This window comes from Conger conger, chromosome 3, assembly GCF_963514075.1.
Source record: "Conger conger chromosome 3, fConCon1.1, whole genome shotgun sequence".
NCBI lineage: Eukaryota > Metazoa > Chordata > Actinopteri > Anguilliformes > Congridae > Conger > Conger conger.
The window spans coordinates 67150228-67169975 of record NC_083762.1 but is presented as its reverse complement, the minus strand read 5'-3'; the positions used below and the strand labels follow the sequence as shown (position 1 = coordinate 67169975).

At 40.3% G+C, this 19748-nt stretch overlaps 4 protein-coding genes across 11 annotated transcripts; 3 read left to right on the top strand and 1 right to left on the bottom strand.

Moving 5' to 3' along the window:
- Positions 1-1586: 1586 nt before the first annotated feature.
- Positions 1587-4633, top strand: LOC133124265 (guided entry of tail-anchored proteins factor CAMLG-like). Of its 3 annotated transcripts, none has more exons than XM_061235300.1 (4): positions 1587-1898; positions 2544-2965; positions 3057-3143; positions 3364-4633. In XM_061235300.1, the coding sequence occupies exons 1-4, from the start codon at positions 1733-1735 to the stop codon at positions 3553-3555; spliced, it is 867 nt and encodes a 288-aa protein (XP_061091284.1). In that variant the 5' UTR covers positions 1587-1732; the 3' UTR covers positions 3556-4633. The 3 variants fall into 3 exon arrangements, with proteins under 3 accessions (XP_061091284.1, XP_061091285.1, XP_061091283.1); XM_061235301.1 differs by having other exon boundaries at positions 2541-2965; positions 3078-3143; XM_061235299.1 differs by having other exon boundaries at positions 2541-2965.
- A 718-nt stretch (positions 4634-5351) lies between these two features.
- Positions 5352-10079, top strand: LOC133124213 (UPF0461 protein C5orf24 homolog). The gene is made up of 2 exons (XM_061235203.1): positions 5352-5860; positions 6844-10079. Exons 1-2 carry the CDS (start codon positions 5822-5824, stop codon positions 7462-7464), a joined length of 660 nt encoding a protein of 219 aa, XP_061091187.1. The 5' UTR covers positions 5352-5821; the 3' UTR covers positions 7465-10079.
- Positions 10080-11257: 1178 nt separating this feature from the next.
- Positions 11258-14505, top strand: LOC133124266 (pterin-4-alpha-carbinolamine dehydratase 2-like). 2 transcript variants are annotated; one of them, XM_061235302.1, is made up of 4 exons: positions 11258-11425; positions 12511-12642; positions 13874-13954; positions 14288-14505. In XM_061235302.1, exons 1-4 carry the CDS (start codon positions 11324-11326, stop codon positions 14381-14383), a joined length of 411 nt encoding a protein of 136 aa, XP_061091286.1. In that variant the 5' UTR covers positions 11258-11323; the 3' UTR covers positions 14384-14505. The 2 variants fall into 2 exon arrangements, with proteins under 2 accessions (XP_061091286.1, XP_061091287.1); XM_061235303.1 differs by having other exon boundaries at positions 12489-12642.
- A 1281-nt stretch (positions 14506-15786) lies between these two features.
- On the bottom strand, positions 15787-19748 carry LOC133124986 (pituitary homeobox 1-like). Of its 5 annotated transcripts, none has more exons than XM_061236630.1 (4): positions 19660-19748; positions 17887-18011; positions 16739-16956; positions 15787-16250 (listed from the first exon to the last, which is right to left on the bottom strand). In XM_061236630.1, the coding sequence occupies exons 2-4, from the start codon at positions 17990-17992 to the stop codon at positions 15843-15845; spliced, it is 732 nt and encodes a 243-aa protein (XP_061092614.1). In that variant the 5' UTR covers positions 17993-18011; positions 19660-19748; the 3' UTR covers positions 15787-15842. The 5 variants fall into 5 exon arrangements, with proteins under 5 accessions (XP_061092614.1, XP_061092615.1, XP_061092611.1 ...); XM_061236631.1 differs by having other exon boundaries at positions 16739-16941; XM_061236627.1 differs by lacking the exon at positions 19660-19748 and having other exon boundaries at positions 17887-18128.

The following is a 19748-nucleotide window of genomic DNA, read 5'->3' as shown; positions in this document are numbered from 1 at the left end:
TATGGGCCTTAATGAGTTGACTTGTGGGACTCAAGTCTGAGTTATTTCTTTTGGGACAAGCCTAATCCTCTCTCTACTGCAGAGTCCTAACGAGAACAAGGCTCAAACCAGCAACTGCATGTGTCTTGGATTACCTCCTTCTGGAGACCTTATATGCACTGTCTTAATTAATGTTAGGATAAAAACATCTGGTAGGTCAATAAGAGTGAATGGAAGATAAAGCGAGAAAAGAAACTCGGGAAAAGAAAGTAAACACCACAGTTCAGTTGAACATAGGCTGGGAAACAGAGAAATTCAGAATTGCCTGTATGATTTTTCAGCTGCATGATGAAACATCTGGACAACAATATATATCTGGACTACCACTACTGCATTATATATATTATCTGTTCAGCTATGCATCTTGCCTGCATTGAAGGATTAAAGTACATTTCTGACCTAAAACAGTTTAAAACAGACAATTGCATATTGCATTTCTTAACCTTAAGCCATTACATCAGTGACCACATAGCGCTTATCATTTGCATACATAGAAAGGTAGAAGTGTAGGACCTTCTGAGGAAGGGGCCTTATTTTGGAATGCGCACACTACATTGTGCACAGGCCCAGGGCCTCATTGGAGCACAGGGGAATTATGTGCATATGTCTCTGGTGTGGAAAGGAATACATTGTAAATGTTTTGTTAGTGGCGGGAGGTCACGGGGTTTTCATCTCTATCTGACCCCCCACCCCTCCTCCTTGGCAACTGCCCCTGTGATGCAGAGACAAATGGTTCTCCAGATGAACGGAACCGGGTGAAGTAACACATTGTGTCTGCGGCCACACCAGCTGTGTGTCGGCCCTTGAGGACAGCACAGTTTACGAAGCTCCACTGAGAAGTCAAACAGCAAGTCAGTGAAGCCAAAGATCAGACTCTGAATTCCTGCCACGTTAGGTATTGGTGTCAGGGGACTTCTAATACAGCAATAAAAAGGTGATTTAAACCTGTTGAAACCTGCCCAAGCTCAGAATACGCATGACCCTCAATTTGTGATTTAATGCCTTTGTTGCAATTTGTGCCAAAAGTAAACTGCTTTCAGCTCTCCTCTGGCACAGTTAGGATTCCATACGAATAACAGTTAATCCATATAAGAGTGAATTTTATGTGTTTAAGAGCAAATTAGCTACAGCTTGCTTTGTGTGTACAAAAATAATGTGAAAAGAAGATGATCTATACACACCTTTACAGAATACTGGTAATTTCTTCTTTATATATATATATATATATATATATATATATATATATATATAGTCATTTCAAGTGAAGTTCTAGTGCCACCTAGCGAGTGATAATATTGCCACCAAATAATTAAATAACTCGCACTTTCAAAACACCAAAAATACTAATACTATTCAAAAATACTATTCTGTGAATAGTATTCATAAATACAGCAAACATCTTTTATCTCTCTACATAGTTCAATCTGAATGTACATCAAGTAAATCATTCTGCATTACTATCCACAGAACTGGGTCACTGAATCACACGAAGCTGTATTCTTTCGGCAAAGCGTAGTCACGTGCTTTGTTTTTTGACAGAAGGGGCGTCTCAAGAATGAGATCATCAAAGTGCGTCCGCGTCAGGTTTGACTTGTTCCATTGTGCCTAGAAAGTGCAAGTGGTGCTTTTGTAAAACTACATTGAGTATATTATTAGCTAGATACGTGCAATAAGTAATAACGTTTATACGGACATGGAAAATCATGGGGAATTTCCAAACAGCTCAGAAGAAAAGGGTGCTCTATCAGCATCGAAAAGAAGGGCAGAAATCCGGAGACGAAAATTGCTGATGAATTCCGAAGATAGAATGAACAGGATCATGGGATTTAGCGGCAGCAAAAAGAATGATGCAGATACCGGTAAGGTTTATTGTTTTAGACAGCATTTCACATCTACGGGAGAGAAAGTTCCTCAACGAGCCGGAGAAGGTGACATTCTACATAGCTGCAGCTAGCTAAGTTAAGAAAACTAGTTGCACATGATGACAGGAGCAGATACATTAAAGACATGTTTTATCTGGCCAGCTAACAATAGGCTTGTGTGTTTTGCCCACCGCCAGAACCATTTTTTATTTAATTAATTAACAGACCAGCTTGCTGTCCAGGCGCAAACCAATTAACTTTCTGCGCTCCTTTTCTCGGTTTTACGAAAACCTATTTTGGGTATTCTACTGGTGTTAAAAAAAAAATACGTTCGCACGCTACATGCACTTTGATGAGCATATGAATAGGTGCATATTGATGATTTCAATGAAGATATAAATAAATTAATTCCACACAGTGCCCCACATACTAACTGAGACGTGCAGTATATTTATGTTGTATTCCTAAAGCATTTCGCTTTTTTAACGATAGTCTAGAAATGGACCATCCTGTTATATAAACGAGTAAGCACGTTTTATAACCTGCTGCTACTGAAGATGACCGAATAATCTATTTCAGCCGACATTGAGAAGAGTTTTTAAAAGTAACGTCTCAAGTGCCATGTCTTTTGTTCTCCAGCAGATGGTGACAGAAATTCGCAGGAGCCCAGAGTTCAACTAGATCTAGAGAAACCAGAGGCTTGGCCTTCCTCAGTACCCTCCAGCAGATTGTCCCCTCTTTGCGGTGATTCAATAGATGTGGGCAGGAAGGGGTCTCCTCTGCAGGAGAGCAGGGGCACACCAGGCAGCTGTACCGAGGACAGAGGGGCAACAGAGGTTAACCCGAGGTCACAGGGAGAACTGCCTTCAGAGGGATCTCGGGGACTGCAGCAGTACCTGTCCCATTTTGATGAGGCCATGAAGCTACGTGAGCAGCTGGTTGGTGAGAAGCCAGCCCAGCATAACGAATCTGACCCAGAGCCGTTGGATGTCTTCCGTCTTGTCCGGCTCATTGGAAGCATCATTCTCGCAATCTTCGTCCGCGTGTTTGTCTGCAACTATCTGGTGAGTTTTTCTGGTTTATTTTTGTTTATTTCAGTTGAACTCCGTTCCCCCACACTGAACTGCAGATAAAGTGAGGTTAATGCTGTTAAAGGTTCTCTCATCTGCTTTTCAGTCCATATTTGCTCCATTTCTGACCCTCCAGCTGGTGTACATGGGCACTTACAAGTATTTCCCAAAGGTAAGTAGCAGCATGGTTTCCAAACCGCTTCTAATCGGTTTATTTTAATGTAATAATTTTTTTAAAATAATATGCAATGAGACTGACTTGGCATGCAGCGAGAATAAGAGGAGACTGACAGAATGGTGTGAGCAAGGGTGTTGAGACTGACTGTTTGTTTAGATTGTGAGATTGAATGTAGTCGCTCTCCCGTGAAGCTGTGCCCTTTCTCCCTCTGCAGAGTGAGAGGAAGATGAAGCCCACAGTGCTGACTGCCGCCCTTCTGCTGTCTAAAATCCCAGCCGAACTCATCAACCGCTCGATGGACACTTACAGCAGAATGGGCGACGTCTTCACCGATCTTTGCATTTACCTCTTCACCTTTGTTGTGTGCCACGAGACGCTCGTCCTGTTTAATTTAGAAGGCGCCTGAGGGGTGGGGCTGACAGGTGTCACTCAGTGGATGATGCAGTCAGCCACACCCTTTTTTCTACCCATTCCACAGAGAGCCTGCTGAACCTCACACCTGTTACAGCGGTGATACCCACACCTTGCACCACTCCCCATCTGCCACATCTGTAACTGACGTGGCTTCAAACTGACGTTTGAATAAGTAAAGACATTCCGTTTTCCCAAATCAAATGTTCTCGATTTCTTTTTCTTTCATCTTTTCCTAGCCCCTCCCGATGGGTGGAGCTAGGGACAAGATTGGAATGAGCCCCTTGTCTGAATTGGCCGCTGATGTATATCCAAACAACTCTGCATCTCTTCAAGCACTACAGTGACCGGCACTAAATTACAGCAACTCTTAGGGTAGAGGGTTCCTCGAGCCTGGTGCTGGAGAGCCACAGGGTGGGCTGGTATTCAGTGTTACTCCGCATTAATAAAATTAAAGATTTTTTATTTCCTCACCACAGCTGGTTTCTTCTGGTTTTAATGTGAAAATATAAAACAGGAGACCACGTGGCTCTCCAGGATTAGGGCTGGTGACTATCTAAGACATTAGCATAAAAATATACTTTAATCTCATTTTAAGATGAACTGAAGAATGCAAGATCAGTTAATTGCTACTTCGCTTTACATGTTGTTTAATGACTAAACATATGGAGTCTCTCTTTTATTGCAGTATAAAATGTATTTTGTCTGGTAAAGTTATTTTACCTTGTTAAAGACTTGACTATGCTTAAAGCTGCACTGAATGTGTGTACATATCTTCTCTCTGATTTCATGGTTAGGTTTTTGGAGCTGGTTTACTTTATAAATGTGCATAAGCTTCAGGGGAGGGTGTAACTGTGTCCTGTCAGTGTTTATTTCTTGTGTTTTCATCCTCTCTGTGCCCTGTGGGAGCTGTTGAAGGGGTTCATGGTAACCCAACATCATACTCCCAGTTTACACTGCTTGTCATTACTTTTTCTTTCATTATTACATTGTTAAAAAAATACAATAATACAAGTAAAGTTAATGACATTTTTATTGTATCACAATTTCTATATTAAATATAATCGCAATGATTGCTTTGTTAGTAGAGAGCTTCCTTTGTTCTTGTTTAAACTAAATATCATGACTGGAATGTTTTAATACAAATATTTTATATTTGTATTAATTTTTTCGTGTTCAATTTTTGGTGAATATTCCTGATTAACACAATACACCTTAATCATTGTGAATGGAATAAACAATATAGGTGACACGCTTTATTTAAATTCCTCCTCAGCAATGTCGTTTTTCAAATGAACAAACCTATCTTGGAAACAACTTGACCCCAAACAACATTGCACTATAAGTCATCTAAGATGTGACTTTTTATGGTGTATTAACAGAGACAAAGGGTAAGCAATAATTACTGTCTACATGAGGGTCTACTTACGGTTTTAAAAACTTTTAGGTACGGAAGTTTACTTTCTCCCACGATTTTGAAATAAAGTGTTTGATAGCAAGTATATTTCCATATTGGAGATTTTAAAACTATAGCTGGGTGTGTCATTACGCATTTCAGCTCTCCGGGTTCAACATATCGCAGTTTAATAGCTACATTTAGCACATCATATTTTCTATGGTAGGTCGTTTGTCATCTAATACTCTCACACCAAACTACCAATCAGTCAAATACATAACAAAAAATCTAGTAAATGTACTGTTTTGTAGCACTGACGTCAGCACTCATTTTACGTAATGCTAAATGTAGCATTGACTCGGTTACATTGTAAATGAATGTCCGGGCGACTGGAGCTATCACGGGCCTTTTCGGACCTCACCATGGGTTGGTTTCAGTATAATCCAGCAGTAATAGCGTCATAAAATGAGGTTCTATCTATTGCAACTTTCGTTTATTTTTCATTTACCCCCGTTCTTTTTGTGGTGTGAGCGCCGAGAGCCGAATCAGCCGCACGAAGCTGATTAAAATTTTAGCGTTTATTTGATCTTGGTACTGCCGCAATTCCCAGCTGGTAGGTTGCGCATGCGCACTATTTGCTGCCGCTTTCCTGCCGTTTTATTAATTTTTAATGGAAATGGCTGCCTTTCTCATCTAAAGCCCTCTGGTACGGGGAAAAAGCACAAACCGAAAAATCTAGTCAGTGGCTCGATTGTCCTGGTTTTCTTTAGACACGCTACAAAATTTTCAGGCCGACCGCTTGCTGCTCTAATCAAGAACAATGAATCTGCTGTAGAAATAAAAGGATGGAAGATATATCGTTCTTATGTTTAACCCTTTGCATTCCATGATCCAGACAATCGAGGTATGGTCTTTTATTCTTTTATGGATGGTGTACGTAATGCAAGGTTTGTGTGTACAGCAATTGTTCTGCATTGCTTTTTTGCTCAGATGAGAATAGTTCTCCTATCAGGGCATTTAATTTTCCTTATGTAGCTTAGTGCTAACTATGACGAAACCAGACGCCTATTTTGTTTACACTTTCAGCTTATTGCAGAATGAAGGCCATTTTACTAACGATAAGACATGTATTCGCTCGATTTTAGGATAATACACGTAGCCTATATGGTATAGAGTCTTGCGTATAGGCGCTAGGCCGATAATGTAATTTTATGCGCAGTAAGGAAAAGTAAAATAACATGGTTAGCTTGCGTTACCGCGTCTGTACATAATGTCCTGCATGTAGCCTATTTTTAAACGACTGTCATGCGTTAACGTAGTTATTAAAATGCAAATGTTTTGATTTCGAGTCTTCGAAATCCTCAAAATTGCATCGCAGGTACAGTTTGCAGCGACATTATGTTGCGTTGCAAACTATACATGATTGTTTCAGCTGAATAATGTGGATTTCCTTGGAAGTGACGTTGGCCTACACCGTCTCCTTTACATGTGCAGATATATATTTTATTATAATATATTGTTTAACAGTAAATCTGCCGTAGCATACATATTCTGATGCACAGCCTGCTAATTAGGACAATACATAAAAGTAATTTAGTCAAACCACACGTGCATTTTATGTAGGTCTATTTATTTTTTTCTCAATAATATACATTAATGAAGATGGGCCACTTTTGAAGTACAGGTAAGATAAGGTATTTATGCAGTACAAGCTAGATAAACTACATAGGTTTTTCTATAGCTTTGTTCAGGTGCGTGCCGCAGGTTGACCACTGACCCACTTTTCTGGCGCTTCTTGCACACGTGTGTGAAAGATTTCTTGCTTGTAATCAAGACAAAAGATGTCTGTGTTCTTTATTTATTGATTAATATATTTGTCTTCACCAGAGTAAAATGATGCGTGGGGTGGGCAGCAGCGATTACTGCATGAGTGGCCGCGCCTCCTGTCTGGGCGAAGACAGCGCGCACCATGCCAGTAGCCACTATGACCTGTGCACCTCACAGTCCAACAAGTTCTACCCTCCTGCCCCACCGCCCCCCCTTCAGCTTTCCCTCCCACCACTGCCCCCGCTACCGCAGAACCCCCTGAAGTCCATGTCATGTCAGAGGCAAGATTCCCGCAATGAGCTGCACCCCCAGTCCATGGTGGGCAAGAACCCTGAGCAGCCAGAGGACTCCAAGAAAAAGAAAGTTCCGGGCCGATCGGGAAGGAGGGGCCGGCCTGCGGGGACCACCAAGTTGGCGGGCTACAGAACCAGCACAGGCCGGCCACTGGGGACTACCAAAGCAGCAGGGTTCAAAACCAGCCCCGGCAGGCCCCTGGGCACCACCAAGGCGGCGGGGTACAAGGTGAGCCCCGGAAGACCTCCTGGCAGCATCAAGAACCTCTCGCGCCTCAATAAACTGGGCTTCAGCGCCTGCAGTGGAGCAGCTTTCCCCTACACTGCCATACCGAAGAGGGGCCCCTGCGAGGCCACAGTGCCCGAGGAGAAGGACCCCACCCAGTAAATTAGACTTTCCTATTGGCTGAGAGCGTGGCGTTGCGCAACCTGCTCTGAGTATGGGGGCATCTTACTTTACTAACTCCTGGTCAGAAAGGGAGGAGCTATCGTTTGATTGGCATGTACATCAACCGTGTGTCTGCCTCAGCCAGTCATGTTTTTCTTACAAGTATACTGTACCTGAAACATGTAAAAAACAAAAAAAAAAGAAAGAAAGAAAGAAAAAAAAATCTGTAGTCATTGTTTTTGCATTAGAAATATGTTGCCACAGGACTTCCAGTAGCTAATTCACATTCTCGTTTCATTGCAAAGCTGTGTGTTGCTGCTGGTTTATTTAACACCCTAATTTATTCGTTTTCTGTGTCTCTTGCCTGAGCTGACTTTCAGTTACACACTGACATTTGCATAATTACAAACTTAGTTCCCAAAATAAATAAAAAATATTTTCACATCTATATTTTAGAAAAGGCAAAGACACCTAATTGAAGTTCAGCTCCATGAATTTGAGGAGACAGAAATATGTAGTTTATGGGAAGTCGATTTATTTTCTTTTCTTTTTTTTACTGTGGAGTGAAATGGTGATCACGTATATATTGTACACCACAAGGAGACCCATGTTATGCCCCATATTTGAGGTCAGGGAAGCTCCTAACTATAGGAAAACAATAGAGGAAACTTATTTCATGCTTTTGTATCTATTCTGTCACTTCGGGGGTTAGTGAATGACCAAATGGCAGGGCATAGTGAGTTTGCATTCATCTTTGTGTGTGTGTGTAAAAAACACTTATGTACTTAAGTGTGTTGTTCATGTTTTAACCTTTTGTTATATATGTGTTTTCTGCACTAGAATACAACCACTGTTTCTCCCTCAGGAGTAATGATGCTCTTGGAGAATAGCAGTGCATTTTTTAATGTTTTTAAATAATCACAGAAAAATACAGTAATCTGAATACTCGCTTTATTTCACTTAATGGCCTAATTTCCATGCACCTTCAGTCCTGTGGCATCACTTTTGAGTGCAATATGTCTGGTGATTTCTTTTCTTGTCTTACATACAAATATTCTTATTGCTGAAAGCTTTGTACATTACTATGGGCTTTCTCCTCAAATAACTCTTCTAACCATTTTTTTTTCTTGTTGTTTTGTTTTGTCTTTGTAAAGGGTTAACAGATTTGTGAATGATAAACACACTGCAGAATAAGATCATTAAAAATCCTCATTAAAAGTTTAAACACCTGTAATCTGTGAAACTCTAGCTTTCACAGTGTAGTTGCCTCTCAACCAAAGAATCCGGTCCTATCTGCCTTCTCCTCGCCTTGCTGTTCTCTGCATGGTGGTTAGGAGAGGGCTGTCGAAATAGCTGGACAAACCCTTTAGCTCACACAGTTCATTACTTTTCTTAAAGGGTTAACAAAAACTTTTATTCCTGTGGTCTTGAGCATTTTGTCTTATTTATATAATTGATACACACAGTATTGTTGAAAACTTTTAAGGCACCTGTACAGTTTTTAGTCATTTGAGCTTTTAAAAATTCTGGCTTGTAATCATTGACATGAACCCTTGTGATGTGGAAAAGTAGTGTCCCTTTTATTTTGGCTTTTCTGTTGAGCTGCCTTTTCCTGTGCTTGTAATTAGCAGTGTCATACTTGATACAGAATGCATATACACATATATATTTTTTATTAATATTTGTCAGCAGTCTTAAAGGAGGATAGGCTTTGTCTTCAGCCTGACATTATGTTCTACAAACTGGTTTATTTTAATTTGCTCTGTGTTTCTTCCTTAACCAATGATACTGAACACCTACTGTTAGCAGAGTGTCAATATTAACCATTTGTCAATATCATCTAAGATCAGCTGTGATTTGTCTTTCACGGAAACACAACTGCTTATCAGATATACAATATATTGATAATCATATGATAATCATATGTATTGGTTTACAGAAGTAGGTAAAATTTTGAACAATCTACAAAAAAATAATGAGCATTTACACCTGGGGTTAAATACACAATAGCCAAAAAAAAGTAGACATTCCTGCTATTCTTTCACTTTTAGGAACTCTTTTGTGGTGTTATAATGTGGTGTACACAGCTGATCAGGCAAGGCCTGTTGGCAGTCATTTCAAACCTTTTTTACAGTTGATCATTTAAGAATTTAGCTCCATGTCTTAACAGAAAACTGAGACATGAATAAGCCTCAATGTATGTGAGCAGAGCTAAAATAGACTTTACTGGCAGTGAGGCAATGTAAGGTAATGTTTCTGCAGAAACATTGGAAGTTGTACTGTGAAAATGATGTGATATTATTTGCAAGACTATGTACTTTTTAAACGTTTAACAACATCCTTTCTCATATTTTGACAATTCTTGCAGTAGCCACTGTTTACCACCAGTTTTAGTTCCTTTCCTCCATTATGTTTTTATGTTTCCGGAACAGACACATAAAAATTTTAACTCACACTTTGTATCACTCTGATGGGACATAGTTTGAAATGAGGTCCAGTCATCACAATGGTCTAATCACACAGATAACATTTGAACATGTATTTTTGTTTATTTTTTTGTGCATGACTGTAAAATGTGTAGAGAAGTTGTGTAATAAACTTTACATGGACATGTAGACTGTCGTTTCTTTAAAAAGTTATTATCTGGATCATAATGATTAAAGCACATTATACTGCATAAGCATAAAAAGAACACAAGTAATCCATATTTATTACAGAAATTTGGTGTATTGTGTAGTGTAAGGTATCTGCTAAACTGTGATACACTGCAAAGGAATAGTTAATGGTCCCACAAGTAAATGGACACACGTATGAAATGAATGGTAAATGTCTGCATTTATATAGCGTCTTTATCCAAAGCGCAGTACAATTGATGCTTCCAATTCACCCATTCACACACACACTAACAGCGATTGGCTGCCATGCAAAGCACCAACCAGTTCCTCAGGAGCATATGGGGGTTAGGTGTCTTGCTCAAGGACACCTCGACACACCCAGGGTAGGATCAAACCGGCAACCCTCCGACTGCCAGACGATACCTCCTGAGCCAATGTCGACCAGAAGTGTGACTGTTACTCAATTCAGAGTCTGTCTTTTTAGGGATCTAAGGCTGCCCTTCTAAAGTCCAAGTACTTAAACCATAATGCATTAATTTCCATTCATTCACATTGTACTTCCCAATAAGCATATCAGGACAAAGTTGCAAATCATGAGACCAGTTTCCAAATGAAAGAAACTGTATTGTACAGAAATGTACAATTGATATTTACATAAACCATGTCAGTTGACTAATTGATGTGCCTGCAATACTGGTTGGCCAGTTTCAAGCTACTTCAGAAGTTTGTATTGTAAGTTTGAATAATTGTTTTGCTCCAGGACAATAGCTATATTCTTGCATTATTTAATGTACGACATAATGTTAGTCTCTCGTTCCACTTATGATTGTGCCACTGACCCAGTCTATTTATTAATCTACAACAACTATCACTATTCACAAACACCTCTTACTTGTTACCTGCTCTATTTTGCCATTGAGAAGAGGGCCGGATGGATTTTCCACACGAATAGGCACCGACAATACCAGGAGCACATGCAGCTACCTTCCAAGGGATGGGCAGTGCATTGAAAAAAGGTAATTTACACAATTGTTAACAATCACTGTGAATAAACGTCATTGTATAATATGCGATATTCAGCAAGAAAACCAAACGACGGAAACTAAATTAGTTTACTTTCGCCCAGCAGGCAATATAAAAGGCAGCCATAAAGGGGTCCTGATGCACGATCGCTTAAATTCGCGCACACAAGTTGTAGCTACAGTTCTTACGTGACAGTATCGGTCAGCTATTCTGATTGTGTTATGTTGTGGTTAATGTTTACACCTAGGGCCAGCAGCAGGGCACATTTTCCTCTTTCTAAACTTTGCAATTTGCTACTTACCCGAAGTTCGAAGTCGAAAATGGTGAGAACATCTTTACATTTACAAAAGCATCGGTTGTCAACTTGTCATTAAGTATAGGGTTGATCGCGTAGCAGCCCGTACAACAGCCTGTTAATATTCCTATTGTTCGCTATTATGTCGGAATTTGAAATTAGTTTCCTTTTTCACAAAATTCTATTTTGTTCGCTATGTACACATTTAAGTACAATCACTTCAGACTTGAAGAGTTAACGTTTTGCACAGACCAAATTCCAAAACAGATTGCACTACAGTCTTAGCACCAAGCATTTTATTTATTTAATTATTTATTCACTCACTCAATCACTCACTCACTCACTTAATAAGCAAACGGTCCTCCAACTAACAAAGCTCATCCAAGTGGTGCTCCATGTTGCCACCTCCAGTTGCAAATCTTAGAAGAAGGTCCCCACCCAACATAAGTTCAGTTAAGGCACTTCTGTAGTTCTAGTGCATGGGGAGTGCATAAAACCTGCTTGTATTTATAATTATCCAGTGGTTTGTCCCAAACTCCATACAAAGCATGAACTGACCCTTATGCCACAGACATAAAGCATGTGGTCATGTTTTGTTAATAATAAAAACCTAGCCCTTTTAAATATGTGATATGAGTTAATGTAGTCCGCGGTCATCTGTATCCTCATCTGTGTTGGTTTTCCAACTGCCGTTTGTGTGGAATTCAGGACATTTAAATAAACATTACCACCACTGCAATTACAGAAGTAGTATGGTCAGTTTGGCAAATCAGTCGCTGCAAAAAAGTGAAGCATGAAAGAGGATCATAAAACTAACTTGCTTAATATTGGCTACGAGCGATGGCTACCCAGCAGTTAGCTAACTATGTCTAACTTTGTTTTGCTAGATGTTCAGATGACGCAAGGAATGTAGAACGCTATACAGTTTTATTGAATAGCTAAACCCAAATGGAAATCAGACAGATGCTGAAGCTGTGCTGAGACCTTGCCAGTGGTATTTTTTATAAAGTCATCAGACATGGGCCAGAATAAGTCATTGGCAGAATCCATGAAGTAATCCTAATAATAATTTATCATCTCTGTGTTAAAAGGAAATGTATTTTACGCCACCAGGCATCAAACTCCCATTGGCTGGAGCCTGCAGAGAGGGAGGGGCTCTTGATGAAGCTGAAGGCCACTGGTTGGGTGGAGGTGGAGGGGCGGGATGCCCTCTATAAGGAGCTGGACTTCAAAAGCTTCAACGAGGCGAGTCACACAATCACTTTGCTCTTGAAGTCAAAACACTTTTCACTTGCCCAAGCTTCTCATAATGGCAAATAGCTGCCAGATTTCAGCTATGTTCTGAAATGTTCTGGAGAGCCACATTCACATAACTGCTACAACAGCTATATCCTGAAAGGGAAAAGCAATGTTAATCTATTCATACATTCTGGCAATGGCATGACTTGTGTAAACACCTTATTCTGTTAAACATAGCTTAAATAAGCCATTGTCCCAGCTATGAGTAACTGGTTTAAGACATGGGCATTTTCCAGAATACCCAGTGCATGCAAACAGTCATTGTTGCATCACTGTATCAGTTTAGCTGTGATTGGGTGATTGTTGCACCACTGTACTCAGCTCTGGAGGGCTGTTGTATCCGCGTTTGGTGTGCTCTGATACTTGGAGTAATGCACCTGTGGCCCTATCAGGTCCATTCTAAGAGAGCCACCGTAACAACACGACATCAACTCGGCTCTGCTATAACTGAGCAGTCTGACATTATACAAATACCAGTCTCTAGAAAAAGCTTGTGTAAGCTTGTGTCGTGGATCTGTTGTCACATTAATCTATGTTAATATATCACTTAGGGGAATGAGAGGCAATCCTGAAGTTCCCTCTTGGACAAATAAAGTTACTCTATTCTGTCCCTAAGTCTTCATGGCAATGAGCCATGTTATTAAATGAGCTGAAGAACACATTTCATTTACACCGGCTCCTTGGTTTGACTCACAAAGGTTAGGTATCGACGCATCAAATCTCTTTCAATTACACTTAATGAGTTCAGTTATGTGATTTTGAAGCATGGGAGCTAAATGCATTGAATCCTTGAGAGTTTTTTTTCTAGTAGCTGTGGAGAATGTCTGGAAGTCTGGTGTGTGTGTGAGCATGGGATTTTGCTTTCACCAATTACCCTGGCTCAATTAGCTGATTATCAATTTACAAGAACCAATAAATCCAACAAAAAGTCAAATATCAGGATGATATAGCTAATTAAATAATAAAGTTATGTATGAAAATGGACATAATCCCCCTTCCCAACCCCTGCTTTATTAGAGTAAATAAAAAATCCTGTAATGATGGACATACAGTGAAAGACCCCACCCTCTCCCCCGTCCCACCTCAGTGTGGGCATGGTTTTTTGCAAAGGAGACGTGACTCTTCACTTTGAGGTGTGGTTCTTGTCTGAGGCGTTTTTTCCCCGATTTCTTTGAAGGCATTTGGCTTCATGTCCCGAGTAGCTTTGCAAGCAGAGAAGATGAACCACCACCCCGAGTGGTTTAATGTTTATAACAAGGTAATAACACAATATATTTGGTTTTATTCTTAAATACATAAATGTACTGGTTACACTTGCTGTGATGTTACCATTGATGAAAGGTTGATATGATGTTAGTGCTTTTCTTCTTAACCTTTTAAATTGACAGTGCCAGTACTTCATCTTGCAGTCATTGTTGTGGGTTCATTTAATGTGAGAGATCTTTGATGCAGGATTATCATAAGGTTAAGAGGGGAATTTGTTTAATTGTGTTATCATTTTGTCACTAGGTGTCACTCTAACATAGATGGAGGATCTTTCTGCAGCTTCAAGATTCAGTTGTTTAATTTGGTTTCCTTTTGTCATTTTCAGGTTCAAATAACCTTGATAACGCATGACTGCGGAGGATTGTCAAAAAAAGACATCAGACTGGCCAAGTTCATTGACCAAGTGGCCCTGACCATGTAGATTTAACTCAGTGGCTCAGGCTACGTGGCACTGTATTTACATTTGTATGCTTTTGTTCCTTCCTCAGATTTGCAGCTGGATATATCAGAAAATTATATAATAAAATATATTAAAATGTTCAATTTCTGAATTTCATAACTGAAGCATCATTTTTTAAATCCGTATGATTTAAGTTAGTGAATGTATATTCAACACATTCAACTTTATTTATACTTTAATCAATAAAGTGCCTTAACTTTGTTGATTTCTAAGAAATAATTACAGAATTAATAAGTCATTCACAGAATTCAGAGTGGAAGACAGCACAGATGTAGTAAGGATTGGCTTTGGAGGCTGTCTGTTATTTTGCTGTGGTAGCACTTCTAACCGTGAACACTTGTGGATCTGCCCCTGCCAGTCCCCCTATTTAGGAAAAGTCATCCTGAGTTTTTATTTAAATTTCATTAGCTAAAATGCTACTTAATCATTACGTTGATACCATATTCCTAGCTGGTTGTATGTTGTGCAGAAGTTATACTGCAGTTAGTCCACGCCCCAGCCCGCGAAATGCATCCCACACCGTTCTGGAACCAACAGAACTGTTCACTATTGGCACACTGTTGTCTCCATTTTTTTCACCAACCTGTACCCTGAAAATGGGACCGAAAAAGATATGAATAGCTGACCTGCCAACCAGTTTACGTTACCTGTGCTGGTTTCTGACTGCTGACTGTTCACAGTAACACATTCCCCGTAACACAAGTGTTACAAGCACATCTTCCAGTTTTTATTGTTAATTTGTCTGAAATGGTTGTGGAGTGACATTCAGTGAGATCAGATTGCTCCGGTAAGCCAGGTTGATGCAGGCAGTGAAGAGAAGTGCCCGTCTGGAGTACTACAGGCTGACTGGATTTTTGTTTTTATTGATATCAGGACATGCAAAACGGGTAAAACAGTCTCTATACTCCGTATTTGTGGATGATGACGAATGCTTTTCTCTGTAAACTGGGATGTGATACCTCTGCGTGTTGGAACATACAGGTAATGTCATAAATATGTATACAAATGAGAGGAGTGTTGATTTTACCATTGTAGCCTGTCCTACTGTGACAAGTGTCAATATTGGCTGGCGGTACTACAAGGTTGTGAATAACACACAGTTTTGGCCAGGGTGGGAAGATTCTATGTTACATTATGCTAGCTGAGGAATGATGACTCATCTGGTTGATTGTGGACCTGCCTGAATTCTGCCTTCTCTTGGCCTATACTCACTGCCTATAACATATCTGGTCACAGCTTTGATACTGCAAAGCTGAATTCTGATGGAAAATAGGGGTATCAAAGATGTTTTAAAAATGCTTTCCACCACTGTTCAAAGTGGCCCCCATAAATCCACAGTCTACAGTCTAAGTACTCCCCTGTCCAGAATGCCCTGAGTAAGCCTGCTTGTGTACTGACAGGCACACAGATCAGTAGAGTCTCAGCGGAGTGTCGCGGTAAACGCCGCGCTGAAGCTCCGCGTTACGTCATGGTAAACGCCGCACAGCGGGACGGAGGAGGTGTCCGGGGAAGCAGGAGAAGACGCGGCTGGACTGAGGTTGCTCCACTGCAACACGGCCGTGGCGGGAACGCTGGGCCTGGCAGGCAGAGCGGAGTGTCCCGTGCTGGGGGGTAGACTCATAAGGGACAGGGAGGCGGGGAAGGGGAACGTGGTTTGGGATGGGTGTGGGCTCATATTGCCGCTCCAGTTGTTGTGTGTATAGGGCCGGTATATGTCCTCATTGGGCTGTGCCAGACTGCCAAGCTGGGGCAGCCAGCTGCTCTTCCACACCACTGCCTGGCTACGCTCATTCTTCCTCCATTTAGCTCTGCGATTTTTAAACCACACCTGCCAGGGAACATGGGCCAGTAACACTTAGTTTCCAATTATGACTATATTATGCAGTAGACAACCGTATATGCTGGACAGCAATGTAGTATAATGCGTAAGGAACTGGCCTTGTAATCGGAATAGAATCAATAGCCAGGTGTGTTAATGGATACTATGCACAAGTTGTGTAATAAGGATAAGAACTGTAAACAATAATAACAAATAAATACAACATAATAAAACCATTAATAAGATAAGGAAGAGCAACAGCCTGTATGAAATGAAGTGGAAGGCCCAGATTCACAACTGTGGACAAATACAGGTCCACAGTGACGAGAGGACTCCGGGATGCTGGCCAGGTATAAACTACTCTATAGCCCTTTGCTCAACCAAATGGTAGACCACACTTGAATTAAAAGACATCTAGTTAAAAAATGATAAACACCCTTCCACATTGTTTCACTGTATAATCTGCACAGACATTTGCCGCGGGCTTGTTTCCTCACCCGAACCTTGGCCTCTGTGAGATTTGTGGACAATGCGATTTCCTCCCTCCTGTCCATATCAGGGTAAAGGTGTCGTTTAAACGTTCGCTCCAGCTCTTGCAGCTGCTCGGTAGTGAAGTGAGTTCTCCGTCTTCGCCGTTTCCTCGGTTCGGGGTCTTCTCCACTCCCATCCCTTCCAAAGGGCTCCATGCCATGTCCCTTCTCTTCAAATGAACATGCTAATCATAATTTTGTTGTTACAGCTTTAGGAAAGTTAAATAGGCCTCTCCAGTATACCATCCCCGCCCCCTTACCTGGGTTCTACTAGCTACAACACTCAATTTAGAAACTTTGATGAAACAACATATTGCACGAGCAAAATGCGTGCACGTACGCACACACAGACACATGCATGTTTTATAGGTCTGGTATATATCTCAGTCTTTTCTGACTTTAGATTTCTGTCCAGATTGACAGACTTCACTTAGCCTTTGGTGCACATTTCTGAGTTGCAGGAGAATTCTGCTGCTTCGCGGGTAGTAAGAGGTGGGATGTCTGCTGTTGTACTCCTAATCACATGCATAACCTGAGTTGATTCCATACAAATCAGTGTAAATATATGTTCAAATAAATAAATCAATAATAGCTGTTAAAGGTAATATACCATTAATATAAACAGCCTATCTCATTAGAAATCCATATTATCGAAAAAAGACTAGGTGTATGTTTAAATAAAAGTAAATGGCAAAACTCCCTACAAATGCCTGTTGTTATTATTGAGATCACGTGCCTTGGAAAGCATTTTCTGTATTCCAATAAAGAAATGCAAAATTGTAACACACATTGTTATATATTAATTAATAATACATTTATATTGAACGTAAGAACGGCAAAAGTTCCACTGCCACTACCACATGCATATAGCCATTGTTTATTACTATTATTATTATTATTATTATTATTATTATTATTATTATTATTATTATTATTCAATTGGGATACTTTCTTTTTTATTAAATCTAAATTGGGATACGTTTTGTTTTGCAGTACTCTACATTTATATTTTTATATTAATCATGAATTGCAAGGACGATCAAATAATTTAAATCTATAATCCTATCCCATGGTTGCCTATATTTTTTTGTAATTTATTTATTTATTTTTTCTACCTGTTATGTTGGTGTCCGATGAGTCGCCGCTTGAGTGCTCCATTCCATGTATGCTGCTCGAAGTTCGCGCAAGGTGAAAGTCGCTGGGCGATTTTACGACTTCCATTCCACCTTCAGGAGAATATCTTTGAAATAACATAGTTAAATAAAGTAAACCATCGCTCCTTTTTAAGCTTTACTTTCAAACTTTGTGTTATGGCAAAATCACGCAGGAATCTCTCTGTACACTACTGTCACTTATCTCCCTCTCCCACGCAACTGAGAACTCTGCTTCCGCTGAAGATTCATATTGCTGAATGGAACACCCATTAAGCAACTTCGTACCGCCCGTCTAGAGCAGTCTGTCTATTCTATAACTTTATATTGTCGAAGTGTAAAGGGTGAGGTAGAAATGTATTTAGTTCCCGAGGTTTATTGCAAAAAGAAGGACCCACGAAGAGGTCTTGCAGCGTGCTTTGTGCGGCGCACATTCTTTTCTCTGTCCAGAGAGGCCATTATGTCCAATTCGTGAAACTGTACATTTATATAAAAAAAAGAGAGGAAATTTAATTGAGAGAACAAATAGTAATTACCTTGTATCACAGGCAATTGGCAGATGCTCTTATCCAGAGCGAAATACAATAGAGTGCCAAACCATAACCAGGGACAAGTGTGCTGAAAACCCTAGGGGGAAGGCTACAGTTTCCAGTGCTCAGGTGTGTACATATAGGTGTGGACAATTGGTTTAGACAACCCCTTTAGAGGACAAATGTATTCATCAGTGTGAACATGGCCTAAAATTGACAATATAAAAAACTATTAATTTGTAAGTTGAAGAAAATTGATTGAATGAAAGACAGGCTGGATTTTATTTCATTAATTTAGTTTGCTAATGTTTACTCATGAATGAGCCTGTGCTGTTGGCATCCTGAGGAAAACCAGTATATACAACAGCCATCAGTCTCGCTGTGTCACAATAACTGGTCTGCTTATTTTTGTTACAATAACCACCAGTCTCTCTGTGTCACAATAACCACCCGTCTCTTTGTGTCACAATAGCCACCAGCCTTTCTGTGTCATGATAACCACTAGCCTCTCTGAGTCACAATAACCAACAGTCTCTCTTTGTCAAAACAATTGTCACAATAACTACCAATCCATCTGTGTCACAGGAACCACCAGTCTCTCTGTGTCACAATAACCACAAGTCTCTTTGTGTCACAATAACCACCAGTCTCTCTGTGTTACAATAACCACCAGTCTCTCTGTGTCACAATAACCACAAGTCTCTTTGTGTCACAATAACCACCAGTCTCTCTGTGTTACAATAACCACTGGTCTCTCTGTGTCACAATAACCACCAGTCCTTCTGTGTCAGAATAGTCACCAGTCTTTCTGTGTCACAATAACCACAAGTCTCTTTGTGTCACAATAACCACCAGTCTCTCTGTGTTACAATAACCACTGGTCTCTCTGTGTCACAATAACCACCAGTCTTTCTGTGTCAGAATAGTCACCAGTCTTTCTGTGTCACAATAACCATCAGTCTCTCTGTGTCACAACAACCACCAGCCTTTCTGTGTCAGAAAATGTCCCCTCTTTACCTGTTTGCAGGCAGTCTGATCTCCCACAGGCTACAGTTTAATTCACATCCACCCCTCCTCTTAAAAACAACAATTTTGTCTATGTGTACATGTCTGAATGGATGTCTGTGACTGTGCTTTGAATATTCAAACACACCTGCACACACCTTTTTTTAGAGTGCTTAATAATTTGGGTAAAAAATGTACCTACTTTACAAGTGCCAGGCTGAAGTTCTGTCCCCTTTGGTGAGATTGCCCCTGAACTTCTCCCTCTTAGACAAGATGATCCCCTGAAGCTCC